We start from the raw sequence: 22,100 nt of genomic DNA on the forward strand, positions 1-22,100 counted from the left end.
CGCCTTACAAGTAAAAAAAGGGAAAGGGGAGGACATACAAAAACAGGACAACATTAAAAGATCCACAACATTCACAACTTAGGATGGGTCTGGACAAAGTCAACAGCCCCAGGCCTGCCGGAACAGCCAGGTCTTGGTCGCTTTGCGGAAGGCCGGAAGGGTAGTAAGGGTCCGGATCTCAATGGGGAGACCGTTCCATAGGGCTGGAGCAGCTACAGAGAAGGCCCTCTCCAGGGGAGTCGCCAGTCAAAATTGACCGGCAGATGGAATCCGGAGGAGGCCTAGTCTGTGCGATCTTATAGGCCTCAGGGAAGTAACTGGCAGGAGGCAGTCTCTCAGGTAGCCAGGTCCGATACCATGTAGGGCTTTAAAAGTAACGATTAGCACCTTGAAGCATGTCCGGAGATCAATGGGAAGCCAGTGCAGCTCGCGGAGGATAGGTGTAACGTGGGTGTACCTAGGTACACCCACTATCGCTCGCGTGGCTGCGTTCTAGACTAACTGGAGTCTTCGAACACTCTTCAAGGGCAGCCCCATGTAGAGTGTGTTACAGTAATCCAGTCTTTTCAGCATGGCACTCTGCAGTCAGCTTTACCATTTCCTACCAGCATTTTCACTAGCTAGAAGTACAAAATAGGATTATTCAATTTGTTTTGTTGGGTTTTTTCAACAAATGTTACAGGGAATCACCTGGTGTGTATTCGTGCAAGACTTAAATGTCTATGCAGTGCTCAGTCATCCAGGTTATAGTTGTCTCAAAGGTGCCTTTTCCAAAGAGATGGGTTGTTTTTTTGTTGTTGTTGTTTTTGAGGAAGAGAAAGAAGTTTCACTTCTCATCCAAGAAGCTTCTAGGTGCAAGGTTAGATTCTTATCCAATAGTTGACCAGTCTAAATAAGACCCAAATTTCTTCAGCCTAATTAAATATAATAGTTGAATATTGCAGAGTTGGTTTTACTGGGTTTAGAATTGCTTCAGAAAAAAGCCTTCCAGTTGTAACATTTTTTTTTTAAAGTGCATCTCACATCTGGAAATCAATGTCTGGGCTTACCCGTTGTCCTTAGTCATTGTTTCTTGAATAAGCCACAACTGGCTGAATTTACATATATTGGACAGCCACAGATCATAGGCTAAATACGTTATTTTTAGGCTCACATCACCTGCTAATCTCAAACCAAATAAATCACACTGTATGAACTCACCATATTTATAGAGAACAGTGTTAGGGCCGAAGTTCAGGCAGGGATTTAATAGAATGTCATCTTAGATGCCTTCTATCTGAACATCCAGCAATGCAGATGTCAATCATGTTACCAGTGGTTGCTCTGTTTATTTTGACACCTGCCATTGTATTTTTGCATTTAACCGATAATGCACTGGACTTAGAAGTCTGAACCCATAGCAGCTAGGAAAATAAAACTGGTTGTAATATCTGGATGCTGCTAGATGAAAAATTTTACACGTGTCACCAGCAACGGAGGCCCCAGTCTGTATCCAGTCACGCCTGTAACAGGATGCTAGAGACAGAGGCAGTGACACTGTTTATAGCTTACACAGAAATCTCTGGTGCTCCTTCTTTTATAGTCTTCCTGAAGGCAGTTTCAGTATGGTCTTAGTTAATAAATTTTCTGCCATGATAAGGTGTTTATCTTTTCATCAGATTTTAGCTTTTATCTACTGCTGTTTTCTATTCCTTTCTTTTATCATGACGGACTGCTATTTTATATCAGAAGTGTGCTCTTTTTAATTTGTGTGCTGCTTCGTTTGCCCTTAGGGCAGGGTAGCAGGATAAAAATAATTAATTTGGTTTGGTGGGTGGGCTGATAGATCCTTCTCCTTGTACTTCCTGCTGGTGTGTGTGTGTGTGTGTGTGTGTGTGTGTTCATCCATTATCAAGATAACTTGTGTATGCATACAGGTTCCCAATCCTGCGGCAGATTTGGGGGTCTTCTAGTAAATCATTATCCCGTGATTAATTTGTTACTCAGCAGTGCAGGGTGTTTTACCATCCAATCTGTTGCTTTTCCCATTTTTCTCCCTTCCTGAAAGTCTTCCCAGACCCAGGTTTATTCTCCTGCCTCTTCAGCAGCTGACAGTCTTGTACAGGAGCAATATGGAGAACCGTTCATCAAGCACCCCTGTAGCTAATGGTCATCCATCTTACTTCCCTGGGGAATTGCTGTACATGCTTTCCCATTCGTTTCTCATGGCCGTGGCCCAGCAGCCTTTCCAGCAACAAAAACACAGATGTCACTTGAGCCTTGAGAGTAACGATGACCTTCAAGTCATCCCAGTGACATGGACCTTCTAATTTGGATCTTCCTGTTTTTAAGAATGTTGGAGGGAGGTTAACACAATTTATTGAAGGCAGAGGGGGTGGAATCCACCTGTGTCCATCTGCATTGATTGGCCACTTGAGGTCCACCACCTTTCTCCTACAGTTGACATGTAGCACAAAGAACTTTCATACTTGGTGTTATCGCCATGGTCTCCTGAAATGGGTTCCGTCTGCTGCATGCTTGGCCAATTTACCTGCCTCTCCCTCACTACCATCACTATTGGGATGAGATGAGGAGTCCATGTCTTGTTTCTCTTTGGTTGCTTAGCAGCAAGCCCTGTTCCAAAACAATGGGGAGGGAATTTGTGGGTCAGACTTTTTAATAGCAGCAATGTGCTCTTCTCCACTGTCAGGCAAACAGCTTGTGGTCCTGTGGAAGTAAGCCAGGAAAGGAAGGGAGGGATACTAGAGACAAAAAGAATGTTGGGGGGGGAGGAGGGGGTACAGGGAATCACAGACAGGGACTTTAAGCTTGAATCCAGAAGCCGAGTTGAATGCAGGACCACACTTGTGTCTTCAGGTTTCAGTTCCAGGAGTTCCCTTTAGGAGTCTACACAGGGAGATGCAGAAATCTTTGCTTAGTTCTTGGTAGGCTTGAGTACAAAGCATTTCTTCATTCATACAGTAGCATCAGTGCACAGATTCTAATACTTTACCATTCTAATATGAGAAGCTCAAGTTCCTTATTTTTCCCACAATCCAGCCTAACAAAGCCTGCTGTTTTGAGTGGGATGTGAACCTGCTACGATGTCCACAGGTCCTGGTTACTCTTCAGTCTTGTCCTGGGATCAGCTTTGAGCTAGATGAGGAAGTATATCTTGCAATTTCCAGGCATTTGCAATAGACCCTTTCAGTCTCGGACTAAGGAAATGGTAAAGGTTAGTTCTTGAGGCCATGCTCGGTCTTGGAGGACATTGGTTGTTCATTCCTTAGCATCTTCAGATGCCTAGAAAGCTTAAGGACTTAGCCCATCTTTCCTGGGCTTGAAAAACCAAGCAGGATGAGATCTAGTTAGCATTTGGATGGAAGAGATCAAGGCCATAGGCTAGTCTTAGTAGTCAGTAGAACATCCTAGAAGAAGCTTGATCCAGCTCCTTTATATTTTTGTCTTTTTTGTTTATTTTAGACCAGGCTGCATCCTCCCCTGAGAGTCTAGTCCAAATAAGTATGGAAAACTGGTGACATTCAAGTCACCAATTTCTATTTACTTGTATTTATACAAGTAAACCAATTTAGCAACATCCGCATATGTTTCATCACAGTTGTCATTGTGAACCAGTTGACAAAATGTGTTTCATCCCTAGTCCCAGGCATCTGGCTGATTAGTGAGCTATAAACATCCCCTTTCCCCCAGGAAAAATCTCTAGTATTTATGCTTTCCCATCTGTTACTAGCTCATACCCTGAACTCAAGCGGAGCTGTGAAAATCTCATCTGGCCTCTGGTGCGTAACATCCACAAGTTTACCTATATCCTTGATGTAGGACGACCTGAAGCACACACATGCCAAAAGAGAGCTGTTTTTAGTCCATTTTATCATTCCCCATGTATATGCACTTAGGTGAATGTGTTAAGGGAAAAACAATGTGATTCTAGAGAAAAGCAAATCTTAACAATAGATTTGGGCGGGACCTTGGAGATCTTCCAGTCCAACACCCTTCTTAAGCAGTAGACCCTGTACTATTTCAGATAAGTGGCTGTCCAGGCTTTTCTTTAAAGAAAGTCGAGTGATGAAGCACCTACAACTTCTGAAGGCAAACTGTTCCACTGATTAATTGTTCTCATTGTTAAGAAGTTTCTCCTTAATTCCAAGTTGCTTCTCTCCTTTATTATTTCTCAACCATTGTTTCTTATCTTGCCTTCTGGTGCTTTGGAAAATAAGTTGACCTCCTCTTCTTTGTGGAAGCCTCTCAAATACTGGAATATGGCTACCATGTTAACCCTAGTCCTTCTTTCCTCTAGGCTGGCCATCCCTAGTTCCTGCAACCATTCTTCATATGTTTTTGTTTCCAGGCCCTTAATCATCTTAGTTGCTCTTCTTTGCACTTTTTCCAGTCTCAACATCCTTTTTGTAATGTGGTGACCAAAATTGGATGCAGTATTCCAGGTGTGTCTTTCTAAGAATTTATAAAGCAGTATTAATACTTCATGTGATTTTGATTCTTTGCCTTAGTTTATACAACCAATGATTATATTAGCTTTTTTGACTGATACCTAGAACTATTTTTTACTATTGAAAAAAAAATGCTTACAGTTTGACACATTCCAGATGGTATACAAAACAAATGTTTGCAAAGATGGAGAAAATTATGTATGCATTTTTCTCCTGTTCCATATATAAATATACTAATCCATTCTTGCACTTGGTAAAATGAGAGTATTGGTAAATTGTCCATCTGACTAAAAATCACTGCTAAGAGTACAGTAGATGATGGACCACCAGAGGTCTGAGAAATGTTGATTCTCACAACACGCTAAGCACTTGAGTTAACCTTGAATAAGCAACTCCTCAATTGGCACAATGTGAACAGAGTCAGTATAAAGCAACCTTAAATTCACAACAGTAACTTGGGTCACTTTTTGTTTTTTACTAGTTCTCTAAGCAGTTAGTACTTGATGACTTCTCTTTTTTAATAATTTTTTTTATTTTTATTACACAAACAATACATACAGCCAACAATAAAAAAACAGAAAAAAACAAAAAAATACACACACACAAGAAAGCATCATCACATACAGCATGTCATTTGGTTATAGGTGTTTTAACATCCATATTCTCGAATAACATTTACCATCACAGATTTTTCATCTAGTATAACTAAATACCTCACTTTCATTGTACAGTATACATTGAATTATGAAATATTTTTCCAATAAATCATAGTTCCCTTACATTCTTGATTATCTATTTAATAACAGTATACTTGATGACTTCTTTTTGACATCAGAGAAAAGGAGAGACGCTGGCTTCTTCTCCAGTTAATCAAGAAACAGTCTATTTCCTTTGTCTGCAAGAGCATTGCAACAAGAGGGCAAGGGGAAGAAATAGAGAAACCCTTTCACATAGCTGATGCAATAATACGCATCTGTGGGTGTGGAATTTTTTGACAACTGCAGCTGGCCAACAAGCTGGCTATTAAATACAAAGCAGAAATAACATTTCTCCAGAAATGCACCTGAAATATCACTGTTGCAATTCAGGAAATGTGGCAATTCTAGAAACAAGCAAAAAGGAAAGGCAGAGCAGCCATCAATGTTTCATCCGTAGCTCACAACTTTATATCAGGACAGAAGTCACTCCAGGTTCTTCTTCATGAAGAGCATTGGAGCTTTTAAAAATGAAAGGAAAAAACTGAAAGTTCTCAAGGGCCGAATCTTGAGTTTGGGAAACATATAGGATGATCTAGTTTTGAGCTAGCATAGAATAACAGAGTTACTCCAAGGGACCTTGGAGACCTTCTAGGCCAAACTCCTGCTTAGGCAGGAAACCCTACACCAGTTCAGACAAATGGTTATCCAAACTCTTCTTAAAAACGTTCAGTGTTGGGGCATTCACAACTTCTGGAGGCAAGTTGTTCCCCTGATTAATTGTTCTAACTGTCAGGAAATTTCTCCTTGGTTCTAAGTTGCTTCTCTCCTTGATTTGTTTCCACCCATTGCTTCTGTCCTACTCTCAGGTCCTTTGGAGAATAGCTTGACTCCCTCTTCTTTGTGGCAGCCCCTGAGATATTGGAACTCTGCTATCATGTCATCCCTAGTCCTTCTTTTCATCAGACATACCCAGTTCCAGCAACCATTCTTTATATGTTAGCTAGTTCTCCCTGCCATCTCCAAAATGTCTGTGAATCAGAAGAGAATGAGGAGAAATATAAAGTCTTGGGGGGGAAAACCCCAATAAATTTCCTTCTATATGTGTGGGATAGATGTCCTCTTTGGCCTCCAGGATAATGTCATTTTCAGGTGGCGCTTCTGTTCTGGTGATCCTTTCTTCTTCTTCCCCAGGCAGAATATGAGCTTTCTCCAGATGAGAAACGCAAGGAAATGGGAGAAGAAGTCATTCAGCAGTTTTTCAACAAGGAGGTCAGTATTGCACCTTCATAAGATAAAGGTAAAGGAGATTTTTAGGGTCCTTGTAAAAAGGTGGTTTGATATGCAGAAGTCCAAAAGTATAATTAAGAATTGCTAGAATCGTCTGCAGGAACCTATGTTTCCTTTCTCTGGGATTGCCCCATTTTTCTTCTTCCAGCCATTGTGTGAGATGTTTTAGTTTGGGTAAAAGTGCCAAGATCGTTTCAAAGGATGTGATCTTGGGTGTTGGCTTTTAGAGTATTCCTGATTTTAGAGTCCAAACACTGAGTAATCCAGAAGAACTTTTCCCAATTACTTGGCTTTCCAGAGGAGCTAGACTCTAGCTGCTCTTCTCCTGGACATCATAAATGATTGGTCATGAGAACCTTATTCTAGCAAACAGAAGATCACTTCTGGGAAGGCTGCTGTATGAACTGAGAGCAGAGACTACAGAAGCATAGAGCACATTTTTATTTTACAGTGAGGATTCAAAGTAGGGAGGGAAGGCAGAGCAGAATATGAATTGAAATCTACCAATAGAGGAGAATATTTGTTACTCAACTGTAGAGTCCTTCCTGCTCTCTGAGCTTAGTGGTTTTCCTGCAGACATTTCATCGCTAAAGAAGCATGATAGCTCACATAGTTAGGACTCTGGTTTCTAGCTTAGCAAGTTTGCATTGAAAGAAGCCATCAACTGTGCGTCCCTTGGGCAATGGTGATGTCACTGGCTAATTCTTTCCTGGAAGCGCTCAGTGCTTCTAAACTAGGTAACATCATCAGTGCACCACCAAGAACCCCACAGAATTGAAATCTAGAGTGCAAGATGGTTCACTGGCTTTAAGAATTACAAAGCATGTGTTTATGGCTGGTTTCCTTCTTTTTATGTGTATGAGTTTAGTCCCTGGGCTATATGGCAGAGATTTGTGAACTTCTTATGAACCAGTGCATAGAAGACGTACAGAGAATCCCTTGCAAGGAGCTCTTTGGCTGCTGTGTACAGTGAGTACTACATCCTATAGATCTGGAAGCCAGAAGGGTAAGCGGGTGGATTCGGTATCTTGTCAGGGCAAACTTGCATAGAAGTCCCATTTTTTTTGTATAATAAACCAACCTTTTCCAATCTAGGAACCCTTCCAGATGTTTAGACCAACCACAGAGTTCCCCAACCCAAATGATCATTGCTGAGAACTATGGGAGTTGAAATGTATGGGTGGAGGCTGCCCTGTTGTAGAACATTGGGATAAAACATGGTTACCTTATCCACAATTTGCTATAAAGAAGATAAATGCATAAATCATGGTTGACGTTGGCTTGTTTTAAATTCAAAGGGTAATTAAAATAACCACAATTTGTTGGGCTCAAATAATGTGGCTAGATGTGGCTAATACACTCATGTGACACTCTTACTCATAGTTAACCATACTGAACTCTGTCCAGTTTTCTGGGTTCATACACTACAATAATTCATAACCACACAGGCTGAGTTTGCACAAATGCTACATTGAAATGATTTGGGGCTTAGTGTGTCATATAAAACAGCCAATAACTCCCAAACTCTTTTTTTTAATGTACCCCCCGGAGAAGGAAATGTGTATATGAGCTGAATGGGGGTGAGGGGGGGCTGAATTCATTCCTTTTAGAGTGAACTCAATGAAAATTACTTAGTGTACCTATTCTTCAGAGACATGAAGGCATGAGACTGAAGAAAGCTTATTTTTTTTTGTGTTAACCAATCTGTAGATAATTAATCCAATAATTTTCTAAATGGCATTTACATTACATATTGCATTAAATTAAAATCTATTTAACCACACATAAACCATAGCTTATTGAATCCATGTCACTAAGGCAGGGATGTCAAATTCAAGGCCCGGGGGCCAGATCCAACCCGCAAGGTGCTTAGATCTAGCCCAAGGGTCGTCCTGGAAACAGCGAAGGACCTGCCCGTGGTGCCTCTGTCAGTGAAAATGGAGCTCAGGAGGGCTGCCTGCGGCCCTCCGAGCTCTGTTTTTGCTGGCAGAGGGTTGAAATGCAGCTCATTTTCACTGACAGAATGCTTGGACCACCACAGGCACCCCCAACATGAGTGATGCCAAGCTGGCTATGCCTACCGGACCATGCCCTCCCCGGCCTCCTGAGGTCAAACACAACCCTGATGTGGCCTTCAATGAAATCGAGTTTGACACCCCTGAACTAAGGAATAAATCATGATATATAAACCATGACAGTTGAGTCCATAATCCTGCTATCAGTCTCAAACAAACCTTATTTTGGCTTAGGGTTGAATGAACCCAACTAAGTGATACATCTTGCATTTTGTAAGAAAATCATGACCAATCAAGGTTGAATTGTATTTTTTGCCAAGGTGGACTATCATGGGCAGAAGCAGCTTTAAAGCCAAGAAAAGGCACTGGGTTTATATCACTATATAGCAGTGTTTCTCAACCTTGGTAACTTTAAAATGTATGGACTTCAATGCCCAGAATTTCTCAGCTGGCATGCTGGCTGGAGAATTCTGGGAGTTGAAGTCCGCACATATTAAAATTATCAAGGTTGAGAAGCACTGCTGCGGAGAGTATCTAATATGAACCACTTTGGGAGCCCACAAAGAATCTGCCTTCCAAATTCATAGGAAAATAATGCCTGCTTTCAATTCCTCTTATCTCCCAGGCGGCTGCATGAATACCTGGCTGGTGCCCCTTTCGCAAATTACCAGGACAGCATGTATTTTGACAGATTCCTCCAGTGGAAATATCTGGAGAGGTAAGAGAATAATCCTGAGTGGCTGGAATGCAAGAAGCCCCACTCATTTACTGAGCTGATGCTGATAAGAAATGGATGTTCAGTAATGCAGTGTGATCTTCTTAATGTCTTCAGGCAATCTGTGACCAAAGACACCTTCAGGCAATACCGGATCCTAGGCAAAGGCGGCTTTGGAGAGGTAGGAAATGGTGGCAGCTTGAAGTTGTTCCCCATTAGGGATCAGGAGTAGCTTTGGATTCCTATAATCTCAAATTCATCATGACTGTCTCTTTGGCCTCAGTTCTAATTAGGGATGGGTGAATTTGCCAAATTTATATTTGCTCAATTTTCAAAAAACAAACAAACCCAAATTTAGCTTTCTTCTGCATCTGTCCACAAACTTCCTCAAACATAATTAACACTTTTCCAAATATGTCTTGATTTTGGAAGGGGCAGCATTGTTTGAATTATGAACAGATCAAGACATTCTGGAAAGTAGAAATTTTGTTATTTGAGTGGGTTGCAGTTTGGGTCTAGGTTTATGAAGTGCAAAGTTTTCATCAAAATGAATCAAATTAATTTTGCTGCTGTGCCTACTTATAACACTTCCTGGAAACCCTGAAATGAAATTGAAATAAATCTAGAACCCTCTAAGAAAAGAGGTATGAAGAAGGATAGGTACTAAAGCTCCAGCATTACTTTCTTCTTCTCTATCATTGCTGTTTTGATGGGGAAGGTCTGCAGGAAGATTTGACCACAACTTCCCATAAGGGCTAAAACTGCGCCCAACAAGCTCAGTTCCAGTTCCCTGGAGAATTGCAACATATTCCATTAAAAATGTTTACACACAGTTTCTACAGTTTTTTTTAATCAACCCAGGTCAAACGGGAAGGGGGAAAAGTTTATTACAATCTGACTCCCATGAAGCTGTTTGCTGAGAGCCAGAAGAGGTTTGTTCGGAAAGGATGCAGCCCCAAGTTAGTATCTCGACACAGAAGCTGCATTTAGATTATATTAAAAAATAGGCATGACTCATTTCCACCTAAATCCTTGTTATTAGTTGAGTGAGAGGGAATCGAGGCTTCATTTCATAGCCAAAAGTCAGACTGAAAAATAAAGGTGATGACTTCATATGCTGAGGCTGGGACAATTCAGTTTGTCCAACTTTTGGTTTGAGGTTGGAAGGTTCAAGAATGGACACACAGGAAGAAAAATCACTGGAAAGAAAACCATTCTCATGTCCTTCTTTGGAAAGAGCCACCCTCCTCCCAGTCTCCTCCACACTGCACTGCTGAAATGTGGGGACAAAATGACTACAAATCGGTGTAATTTGATGGCAATATAGTTCTCGCTATTTTAAAGTAAGCAGTGGTGGTCCTTGGCGTACAATCACAATTTGAACCAGAACTTTGCTTGCTAAGTGATGCAACTGTTAAGTAAGTTGGGCCCAATTTTACAACCTTTTCAATGGGGTCCTTAAGTAATCATCATGGACATTAAGCAAATCACGTAGGCATTAAGCAAATCCAGCTTCCCCCACTGATTTTGCTTGTCAGAATCCTTAGAAGGTTGCAAATGGTGATCACATGACCTTGGGGATGCTGCAAATACATGCTGGTTTCCTAAGCGCCCAACTCTTGATCACATCACCACAAGGACACTGCAACGGTCGTAAGTGTGAGTAAACTACTTTTTTCAGAGTCATCGTAAGTTCAAACAGTTGTGAAATGAATGGCGATAAGTCAAGGATGATCTCTAACAGTAAAAAGCAGCGGGCTCCCATTTTCCCTGTTTGGGAACCCACCATACATGTCATCTTGCCTCTTGATTTCTGCAAGATGGTCTTGGAGATGACATTCCTGTTTTGGTCTTCAAATAGAATTTGGACCGCAGGTGGCCTGTTCCTGCTATAAATAGTTAGATTGATTTAACGGAACATTTGAATAGGAGTTTCAAGATGTTTAATTCCAACAGGCCAAGCTGAGCCCAGCTGTGAAATAAAGGATACTATTGCTGTGTTTAGTGGACCCTCAAGGCTTACAGAAGTACAAAATATTAGAGAAATAAGGAGACAATCTGCCTCCTGCTCCTCCTAAAAGCCTAATGTAGAATGTGGCTACCTGTATAAGATGATCCAGAATCCATGCAGATCATGGGAAGAGAAAGCACAGCAAGCAGCTGGGCCCTCTATGATATTGTTTCTCAACCTTCTCAACTTTAAAGAGACAAGTCCCAGGATTCTGGCTGTCTGGGAAATTCTGGGAGTTGAAGTCCAGATGTCTTAAAGTTGCCATGTTTGAGAACCACTGCTCCAAAGGGTTACTTATTTAGGAAGGGAGACGCGTTATTGAGCCGAGGTGGCGCAGTGGTTAAATGCAGCACTGCAGGCTACTTCAGCTGACTGCAGTTCTGCAGTTCGGCTGTTCAAATCTCACCGGCTCAGGGTTGACTCAGCCTTCCATCCTTCCGAGGTGGGTAAAATGAGGACCCGGATTGTTGTTGGGGGCAATATGCTGACTCTGTAAACCGCTTAGAGAGGGCTGAAAGCCCTATGAAGCGGTATATAAGTCTAACTGCTATTGCTATACCTACATTTAGTCCCTGCAAAGACACATAACTGCAGCCAGAGATGTTTCTGACATTTTAAAAAGCTGCTTTGAAAGGGAACTGTGTAATGTTGCAAGCGAGAGCTGATGATCTTTCCATTCTTTCCATCCGTCTTCCTCCTAATCATCTCCCTCTTCGTAGCAATTTATACCCAGCAACCCACAACTTCCTGTTTTTGCCCTGCTGAAGTTGGGTATCTAAATAATTTAGCAGGACAATCTTAGACCATTTGGGGTTTAGAGTGGAAAAAAGCGCTGTATGGCTTTAGGAGACCTGCCACTCTTACCTGCCTTCTGCATATCCTTCCAGTAAAAGAGAAAAAAAACAAGCTGAGCAATTTCAGCCCCCTTCCCCTTCCAGTGGTATCTCTGAAATAAATACAGTGTTGTATGGCTCCTCTTCAGAGGTTTGGGAAGCTAAGTTGCAGTCTTCACCCCTCAGTGGTTGCCCACTTGTCAAAAGATGCCTTCAAGATTTGAGGAGTCATCTATATCAAAGAGAGATGACTTTTCATATTCTGCCTTCTTGCTTCTCCAGACCTGTTTTCATAAAAATATATATTTCTTGTATTTTTATACAAGGCAAATAACCATCCCATGTTATGTGTAATAAGTAGTTTGGCTCAACGGGAGTTTCAATAGGGGAAAAGGAGATCTCTGCTGATTCTGATCTGATGCTTAGAGAACCTCTGGAATATAAGCCAAATTCAAAAGTCCTTGTTATGCCTTTAAGGAAGATTTGGATTTTTCACTTAGCAACGAGGAACAGCTTTATTCTATACTCCATAACTTTGGGTAAAAAGAAGTGTCAAAATGCAAGAACAAAATGGGGCTACCTTAAATGCTGAATCCTTGCTTTAATAGGGCTTCCATCAGTAATGCTACTGCAGTGTCACTAGCAACAATTAAATGTGGCCCCTGACAATCCCATCTTGTTTTGCCTTTAGGTTTGCGCATGCCAGGTACGTGCTACAGGGAAGATGTACGCTTGCAAAAAGCTGGAGAAGAAACGCATCAAGAAGCGGAAAGGGGAAGCAATGGCTCTGAACGAGAAGCAGATCTTGGAGAAGGTCAATAGCCGATTTGTGGTGAGCAAACCAGCTTCTCTAGCATTTGCTAATGCTATTTGGCTCGGCATTCTGAGGGGAATTTCACAGTATCCGATTCAGCCTGGTTGATTTAGCTGTAGTTATTGCCCTTGATAATTAAATGAAGCTTCTTGCATTCAAAAGCAATGGCCAAGTGTATTTTAGGGACAGCGCAGCCCAGTTTTAATATCTGTCTTCTCCAGATATAACTGGGCAAATAATGTTGTACCAAAATACACTTCCAATTCCTAGAAATCACTTGACCCGTGTGACTTTTAAAGTAGCCCTGTCATTTTTCAGGCTTCACTCACCTGAAAAAAAATTGTGGCTGTTTTAATTAGTAGCAGCTAGACTTGCATTCTGGAAGACTTCAACAGATTCATTTTCAAAGCATGCGTAGCTCTGTCAAATAAGAAAACAAGGCAGCTCCCTGTATTCCTGAACTATTGAATGTCACATGTTTGTGGAATGGGAACAACAGAAGGAAGATGATTATTATTTATGTGTTTCTGGGTACTTGGGCATTGTAGAAGCAGAATTCTGGAATATACTTGGAGTCAAGCCCTCCTTCTTTTCATCTGTGCCAACAGGTCAGTTTAGCTTATGCATATGAAACCAAGGATGCTCTGTGCCTGGTCCTCACAATCATGAATGGAGGTGACCTGAAGTTTCACATCTACAACATGGGCAACTCGGGTTTTGACAATGAGCGGGTCATCTTCTATGCTGCAGAGATTTGCTGTGGCCTTGAACATTTGCACCGGGAGGGCATTGTATACAGGTGAGTGGGGATGGAGTTATTTCCTGGTTCCAAGAAGGCAAAGTCTCCCTTGTTACATAGTTGGCATGATGGAGAAGTGATCATCATCCTTCATCTAATTAAGTGTTGCGTTATCTGAATGGCAGAGGGAATCAACTGCTAAGCCAACGTCACTCTGCCTGGCACACTCCATGTGGATTCTTTAGGAGTTGTGACCAGCAATTTCAGAGGGAGAGACGTACTGAACCATAATGGATTATACAAAAGGATCCAGTTGTCTCTATAACCCTTTAGAATGCCAAACCTAGCGTGGTCCTGTATCTCTCTGAGATTTAAAGTAGCACTCACTGGATAACAGTCACCTACCTGTCATTAGATGTCACTGACCAAATGAATCATCATAGACCTAAGCTTGAAATCAACTATCTATCTGTAGATCTTTGAAAACACCTACTATGCTTCCCCAAAAATAAGACAGGATATTATTTTCTTTTGACCCCTGAAATAAATGCTTGGCCTTATTTTGGGGGAGGTTTTATTATTTTTGAGGTGCAGGAGGCGATGAGCATGGTCACCTCATGGCGGCTGCTGTGTTGCAATATTTTCAGGAAGGGCTTATTTTTGGGGATGGGCTTATTTTAGCACATGCGCTCAAAAGCCCGATTGGGCTTATTATCCAGGGAGGTCTTATTTTGGGGAAAACAGGGTACCTCATGGTGGTTATTTCTCTCTTTGAGATTCAAAGCTTTTCCAAATCGCTTTGTAGCCCTCAGACTTAGTGCTGGGTAACATTCATCAGTGAAAACTGCAACAGACTGCTGCAGAGTTTGGTACTCTTGATCACCAAGCTTAGTAGAGTGACATCCTCTTCCCCCCAAAATCATTCTATTTCTACTCCCCCTTCCTTTTCTTCATAACCCCCTCCCTCGCAAGCAGCCAGCATTCCACACTCATGAGTGTTCTGCATTCTAATTGGTCTGCTTGGGAGAAACACACTGTATTAACCTTTCTTTCTAAGTATATTTTCTATTTCTACATAAATTGGGATTCTCCCAAGTTTACTACTAGCTCCCTCTTGTGTGTCAACAGTGCCAAGTCACAGGAGCCATGCCTGCACAGTTAAGCACTGGGAGTGTTCCCTAGCCTTTTCATCTTCCTTGTAAAGTGGAAATACAAACATACTATCTAGAAATGTTGTATTATTATGTATTGCTCTATATTTGATCTACAACAAGATCTTCTCTTGTGAGTCCCTCTAAGGTGGCACTAGAACTCAGTCTCCTAGTCACTCAATTAGAATAGAGCTAGAAGAGACCTTGGCGGTCTTCCAGTCCAACCCCTTCCTCAAGCCTGAGACCTTCTACCATTTCAGACAGGAGGCTTTCCAGTCTCTTCTCAAAGACCTCCAGCCATGAAACACCCACATAGTGATTGTCATTGGCAACATAATATGTATACATATACATTCAATTAAAAAAACGTAGTATATTAGAACACCGTCCCCCATTTTTAACGTGATAAATTTGCTTTATTTTAGAGTAGGCGAATAGCACCATAATAAAGTAATGATTTGCCTAAAATTATCTTCAATAATGTGCACAACACAGCTGGTTCCAAGTTGAATGAAAATAACCAAAAGGTGTTTAGCAAATGGGAAAAATTGCATAGCATTATTTATATTCCCTTATTAAAACATATTCATTTCCTTAAAAGTCCCACAGCACTTTACTGCAATAAAACAATAGAATTAGAAAAGTATTATACTGCAATGCATACAGTAATGTATGTTGAATTATAGTACAAATGCAAAACTAAATATAGATGAATACACATGGGAAACTAATGAGCCTCAATTACATGTAATGCCTGGCAAAGAATTGGGGGAATTCCTGAGTATTGTAAGGCAAGATCATTCTAGCTTAAAATACATTCTGTCTTGTTAAATGAACCAATAAAATCACTCAATATATGTGATTGACCTATCTAATAATTGACAGGAATCTATTTTAAAGAATTATTTCAGATTTGCACTTAGTTGTCAACCAGGCAAGTGAAGTTGTAAATTCTGGGTGGTTTTTTTTCCTACTCATGTAAAAGAGGAAGAGGGGGAAAGGGTGTGTGCGAGTGATTCTTCAGCTACATGCCTGCACATGTGCAAGCATTCCTTCATGGATTTAGCCATTGTATTATGCCATGGTTTCTTAACCATGTTTACTCAACAATACGTCATCAGACTAACCGCACTGTGGCTTAAGTGAAGTTTGAATCAACATGAACATGCTTGCAGGAGAGTTGAAGGGGTTGTAATCAAACACCTCTCAAGAACACTAGCATGGGAAAAGCTCTGTTCAAGATAAGCGTAACAACAAAGTGAGCAAACCACCAGAAAATGTGGCAAGGAAGGCTACTAAAACAACTGGAAAAAGGAAAAGACTGTCCTAATTAGCAGTTAGACTTAGACTTATATACCGCTTCATAGGGCTTTCAGCCCTCTCTAAGCGGTTTACAGAGTCAGCATATCGCCCCCACAATCTGGGTCCTCATTTTACCCACCTCGGAAAGATGGAAGGCTGAGTCAACCTTGAGCCTGTGAGATTTGAACCGCCGAACTGCAGCTAGCAGTTCAGCTGAAGTGGCCTGCAGTACTGCACTCTACCCACTGCGCCACCTCGGCTCAATTAAAAAGTGGTCCTCTGGGCTTAAGATGAGAGAGAGGGATATTTGGAAATAATTGTACTGTGCCTAGTCAAAAATCAAATCCTCTGTTACATATGTAAGTTTCAAGAGTTCTGGAAGCCCCCTTGGTTTATTTCTTTATTTTATTTGTATCCCACCTTTGTTATTTTTTTATAAACAACCCAAGGCAGTAAACATATTTAGTGCTTCTTCCTCCTCCTATTTTTCCCACACAACTCTTTAATGTGAGTTGGGCTGAGAGAGGGTGACTGGCCCGAAGTCATCCAGCCGGTTTTCATGCCTCAGGTGGGACTAAAACTCACGATCACCTAGTGATTGGCCCGAAGTTACCTGGCTTGTTTTCATGACTAAGGCCGGACTTGAACAGTCTCAAGGTTTCTAGGTTGGTGCCTTAACCACTAGACCAAACTGACTCTCAAACTGGTTACCTGGTTCTTATTCTGGGTTGTGTCTCTATCTCCCCTGCAGGGACTTAAAGCCCGAGAACATTCTCCTGGATGATGATGGTGAGTGCCATGTGTCACATGTTTGATTTGTTCCTGTTGTACACTTTCAGAATCACTTTTACCTACAAATGTCTGAGGTCACAGCCAGATCTTGCTTCATTCAAATCATCTTCCACTGCTGAACAACACAAGCACATTTTTGTGCAGATTAGAACTTGGGCCACTTCTGTCTTAACTTAAAGTTATGTTCATCGTGAAAGATCACAGGATCCCCATCGTAATTTCATATCCTCTATAATCACCTCCCTTCTTCTGTCTAGGGCACATTCGGATCTCAGATCTGGGGCTGGCCATCAAGATCCCCGAAGGTGACACCATCCGTGGCCGTGTAGGAACTGTGGGCTATATGGGTATGTGTTGGAGAACTGCTCCAGATCTTGGTTGATTGCTGACTCAAGAGAAAACTGGCTCCATTCATGGATCTTCTTTTTGGATTTATCTGACAACACAAGCTCAGAGGGCATGATACTTTGAAACAGGGGCAGAGAAGCTATTTTAGACTGAAAATCAAATTTCTACCATTACAGTTAGTCCTCGAACTGCAGCCACAATCGGGACCAGAATTTCTGTTGCTAAATAAGGCAGTTGTTAAGCTCATCATGCCCAATTTTGTAAACTTTTTTGCCATGGCTGTTAAGCGAATCCCTGTGGTTGGTGAGCGAATTTTGTGGCCATTAAGCAAATCCAGCTTCTCCCATTAACTTTGCTTGTCCAAAGCTGACTGGGAAGGTTACCAAGTGTCCAAATTTTGATCATGTGATTCTGAGGATGCTACAACAATTATAACTGTGAGGACCGGTGGTAAGTCACCTTTTTCAGTGCTGTTCTAACTCTGAGCCATGATGGTGCAGTGGTTAGAATGCAGCATTGCAGGCTAATTCTGCTGACTGCCAGCAATTCAGTTTTCACCGGCTCAAGGTTGACTCAGCCTTCCAACCTTCCTAGGTCAGTAAAATGAGGACCCAGATTGTTGGGCAATAGGCTGACTCTGTAAACTGCTTAGAGAGGGACTGGAAAGTACTGTGAAGTGATACATAAGTGTAAGTGCTACTGCTATTTGAGTGGTTGCTAAATGAATGGTTGTAAGTCAAGGACTGCCTGTATTGTCATTGCTGATTCTGTTGTTATGCATGTATAGCCCATTTGTAAGTAAAATAAGGAGTCCAACAAAAAAAAAAATCAATCCAGAAATGGTTCGTTACTGCCTCCTTTTATCACTTTTCCAAGGTAGACTACAAACCTAGACATTCTCTCATCCAGGAACTAACCAGGTCCAACCTTTTATCACTTTTTCAACTAGTCAGAAGTGCTGCTACTTGGTAAAAAGCAACACATTTCTTTCACCTTATAAGGGGGAGAAGTCCTTACCCATTGGATTTGCATGATCCTATGATAAGTAATGGTTCTCCAAGATGCAAAACAAGAGAAGAATTTTTCTCATAATTTGCCACCCGATCGAGTGCTTTACATGAAATTGTTTTCTCTAACTCTGCTTTTTCCACCTTTCTTCTCCTCTCCCCAGCTCCTGAAGTAATTAACAATGAGCGCTACTCCTTCAGCCCAGACTGGTGGGGGCTTGGCTGCCTCATCTATGAGATGATCGAGGGCCAGTCACCATTCCGGGCCCGCAAGGAACGAGTGAAGAGGGAAGAGGTAGAAAAGAGGGTTCAGGAGGACAACGAAAAGTATTCAGACAAGTTCTCTGAAGATGCCCAAGCTATCTGCAAGTTGGTGAGTGATGGGAAAGAGGAGAAAGCCAGAAGATAAGGAGGAATCTTTGCCATAAGTCTGTAGTATCAGATGACAATTCCTACATTCCCCGAGTTGAGGTCAACTCGGGGTCGACAACATGAACCTCTTTTGGCACTATCAAGAAATAGTTCGCCATTGTCTTCTGCTGGAATATTGTTTCAGCTTCTCAACTGAACTTCCCTTTGGTTTGTCAAGCAAGGATCAGCCAAGATCGGCCAGGCTAATCTGCTTCGCCGGGCATAATTAAATTGTGCCCATGTGTCAGTGGTGGGATTCAAATAATTTAACAACCAGTTCTCTGCCCTCATGACCATCTGGGTAGGTGTTGCTTGGTGGTCATGTGACTGGGTTGGCTTGGCCAACTCAAGGTCACTCAGGTCGATGGGCGCTTCGCCTTAGCTGTTACAATGTAGCAAGGGTTAACCGGAGAGGCAGTTTCTGTAAGCAGGGCAATAAAGATTAGGCTAGAAATAACGCTAGAATGTTTCCTTCCTGCCTTCCTTACAGGATTAGCCCTGTGAAGTGGAAAAAAACAAAAGGAGATTTCTTCCAACAATCAGTTCTCTGAACTACTTAGAAAGTTACCAACCGGTTCTCCCGAATAGGTGCGAACTGGCTGAATACCACTACTGCCATGTGTGTATATACAGGTTTATATGTGTGGGCTGGTTTGGATAGTGTGTATTTAGTCAAGCAGCCCCACATATTATTCACGTAAGCTTACCAGATTTCCACTTTGCAGGGGATTTCAAAAGCAATAATATAAATATTTCTTTTACATTAAGAGAAGCAGAGAGTGGTGCTTCTGATCACAGCCATGTTATGCTACTGTTGGAATGCATGTTGATCCCTTAATGGACTCCCTATTATTTCATTTCCATCGGTTTAATTTTTAAAATCGGTTTCTATTGATCATATGGTTTTTTTAAATGCCTCTGATGAGGTGGACTAGTCCTTTCTCTTCATCATGGACACTTTCTTTTCCATTGTAAGAAGCTGTACTTACAGGACAAACCTTGGTGAACTATTCTGGACTTAGGTGGGTTTGAGAACCAACTCAGTTTATGTTCCATGGCAGAAAAAACCAACTTGGCCTTGGTTTACAAAGTCTACTTTAAAAAGTTCTGAGTTCAATGTTGTCTTGAAGGCTTTACTTACAAGATGTTCTCTTTTTCCCCCCCTTTCAGCTCCTAACTAAAGATCCTAAGCAGCGGCTTGGAAACAAAAGTGAGGGGGCTGTCCAGGTGAAGCAGCACCCATTCTTCAGGACAATCAATTTCAAGCGACTGGAAGCTGGGATTTTGAAGCCCTCATTTGTGCCAGATGTAAGTTCTTACAAGTAAGAGTGAGGAACTCAAGGAGAGCGATAAGAAGACAAATAGATGGGCAAATGTTTTATCTGGAGGGGTGAGGTGTTAAGCCAATGCCAAACTTTCCCTCTTTCTTTCGTTGTTGTTGTCATCGTCATCATCATTATTATTTTGTGTTGGGATATTTTTTGTCTCTTATATTATCTATTTTAGGCATGCAAGATTGTTTTTGAGTTTCCTGCTTCAGCAGAGGAGAATTCCCTGGTTTTTAGCAATCGTGAATGCACAATTTAGGGCCCAAGTGTAGGGAATTCTAGGAACTTCAGAATGAAAAGGAGGCAGGAAGTTTCTTTTAATTTTAGGTCATGAACTGTCCAACCTGTGATATTTCAGACTTTTAAAAAAGAAATATTTTTCTCCCCAGTAATGGGCTTCTCCTCTTGGCTATCATCTTTGTGGAAGTCTTTCAGAACTTGAAAAAGTGCTATCATAGCCCCCTTCCTCATCCTGATCATGTCTGGTTTCTTCTGTTTTTTTGAAGTAGTATTAGTGACCCCATATTCTATCCATCATCCTCACCGGTTTTTTTCCCTGCCTCCAATTCCAAATCTGTCCCAAAAGAAGCTAAATAAAATTATCTTATGGGGTTCCTGAGTATCCACTTTTTGCCTTTTTGGTTAGATTTAGTATCATAAACTGAACTAGAAGGGGGATTACAGATTTTTCCTAATTCCACTCACAGTTGAGGCCATGAATTTACAAAACCATCCCCAACCATCCAGCCTCCCTCTCTCCTTTCAAAGGAGACGTCGTCCTCCACTATTCTGGCTGGATGGTGGCACTGCTTAATTATTGTTATCTTCGTGAAGCTCTCCCCGATGTTCATTCTGGAATCTTCTGTCTTTTAATTTAAACTTCTTAGTCCCAGTCCTTCCTTTGGCTTTCAAAGGGAACAAATCCATCTCTTCTTGCACATCTGGATATGTAAGTCATGGAGATGACAAACTTACTGGAATCCTTGTCTTTCCTTTAGCCTCGGGCTGTGTATTGTAAGGACGTACTGGACATTGAACAATTCTCCACTGTGAAGGGTGTCAACTTAGACCAAACCGACAATGATTTCTATGTCAAATTTGCCACAGGCTGTGTCTCAATCCCCTGGCAGAACGAGGTAAGGAAGGGACATTTACAAATATTTATTTATCTATCAAATTTAGAAACCATCTATCTTCCTCACAGAGGGTCTCTGCAAATCAGGGAAGAGAATAGTGTATTGTAGTTGTGCACTACCTCTAAGCTTCCTCGACAATGCTGCTCCGCTCGCTGGCTCCAGTGAGGAGAGTCCTCTCGCCTTCTGCCCTCCTCGCCTCGTCCTCGGCTACTGCCGGAGTTCTGCATTGCAATTGCCCGGCCCCAGTCAGTTCGGCAGCTGCCAATTCCCAGGCTGGGTATTCCATGGGCAACAGGGTATTCCATGGGCAACCACACATCATCAGTAGGGTAAAACTAACCTGTCTCATGACGGTCTAAGAGAAGATCATTGGCAAAGCCTCGCTCTAAGGAAGCACATAGAGAAAGGTTCTCCCAAATGTCCATTCTGTCCAGCAGTTTTTTATTATATAGCACCCTGTTTCCTCACCATTCTTACTGATTGCATTTTCTTCTTCCTCTTATCTAGATGATCGAGACAGAATGCTTTAAGGATCTCAACATCTTTGGACCAAATGGCACCCGATCCCCGGATCTGGACTGGAAGCAGCTCCCTGACCCACCCAAGCGTAGCCTCTTGCAGAGGCTCTTCCGGCGTAACGTAAGATCTAATTTTGTTCTTTTTTTGCTATGTATCTTTGCAGCTGCCAATCCCATACTTACAATCTTCAATACTACTTAGCCTGATTAAGCAATTAGCAGGAATTGTGCCTTCAGCTTCAAGATATATTTTAGGTAGTTTGTATATAAGAAGTTTATGTTTGAATGGACATACTTCCAAGTAAACATGCATATGGGTCTTCTCCAAACTGGCCAAACCCCAGATGTGGGGATCTCAGTTCCTGGAACATTCAGCAATGGCCATGCTGGATGAAGAATTCTGGGAAATGAAGTCCCACATCTGGAAGTCACCCAGGTTGGAGAAGCTTGGTTTATAGGACCTCTGCCAGAGACTTCAGATTGGAGGAATGTTAAGTGGCTCAATGATGAAGCACTGCAGGAGTTCCCAAGATAAATCTCTGGCGCC

The 22,100-nt window shown here is 41.8% G+C and overlaps 1 protein-coding gene across 1 annotated transcript in view; it reads left to right on the forward strand.

The window, feature by feature from the left end:
* The window catches only part of LOC116517055 (G protein-coupled receptor kinase 5-like), a 76,685-nt gene that overhangs the window by 52,224 nt on the left and 2,361 nt on the right, over positions 1-22,100 (forward strand). The window contains exons 4-15 of the mRNA XM_032229824.1: positions 6,338-6,415; positions 7,302-7,402; positions 9,074-9,166; positions 9,281-9,344; positions 12,699-12,839; positions 13,430-13,620; positions 16,765-16,802; positions 17,063-17,152; positions 18,325-18,533; positions 19,742-19,879; positions 20,898-21,035; positions 21,543-21,674. Coding sequence (XP_032085715.1) covers positions 6,338-6,415; positions 7,302-7,402; positions 9,074-9,166; positions 9,281-9,344; positions 12,699-12,839; positions 13,430-13,620; positions 16,765-16,802; positions 17,063-17,152; positions 18,325-18,533; positions 19,742-19,879; positions 20,898-21,035; positions 21,543-21,674 — 1,413 coding nt within the window. The remainder of the gene's footprint in view (positions 1-6,337; positions 6,416-7,301; positions 7,403-9,073; positions 9,167-9,280; positions 9,345-12,698; positions 12,840-13,429; positions 13,621-16,764; positions 16,803-17,062; positions 17,153-18,324; positions 18,534-19,741; positions 19,880-20,897; positions 21,036-21,542; positions 21,675-22,100) is intronic.

This window comes from Thamnophis elegans, chromosome 13, assembly GCF_009769535.1.
Source record: "Thamnophis elegans isolate rThaEle1 chromosome 13, rThaEle1.pri, whole genome shotgun sequence".
Taxonomy (NCBI): domain Eukaryota; kingdom Metazoa; phylum Chordata; class Lepidosauria; order Squamata; family Colubridae; genus Thamnophis; species Thamnophis elegans.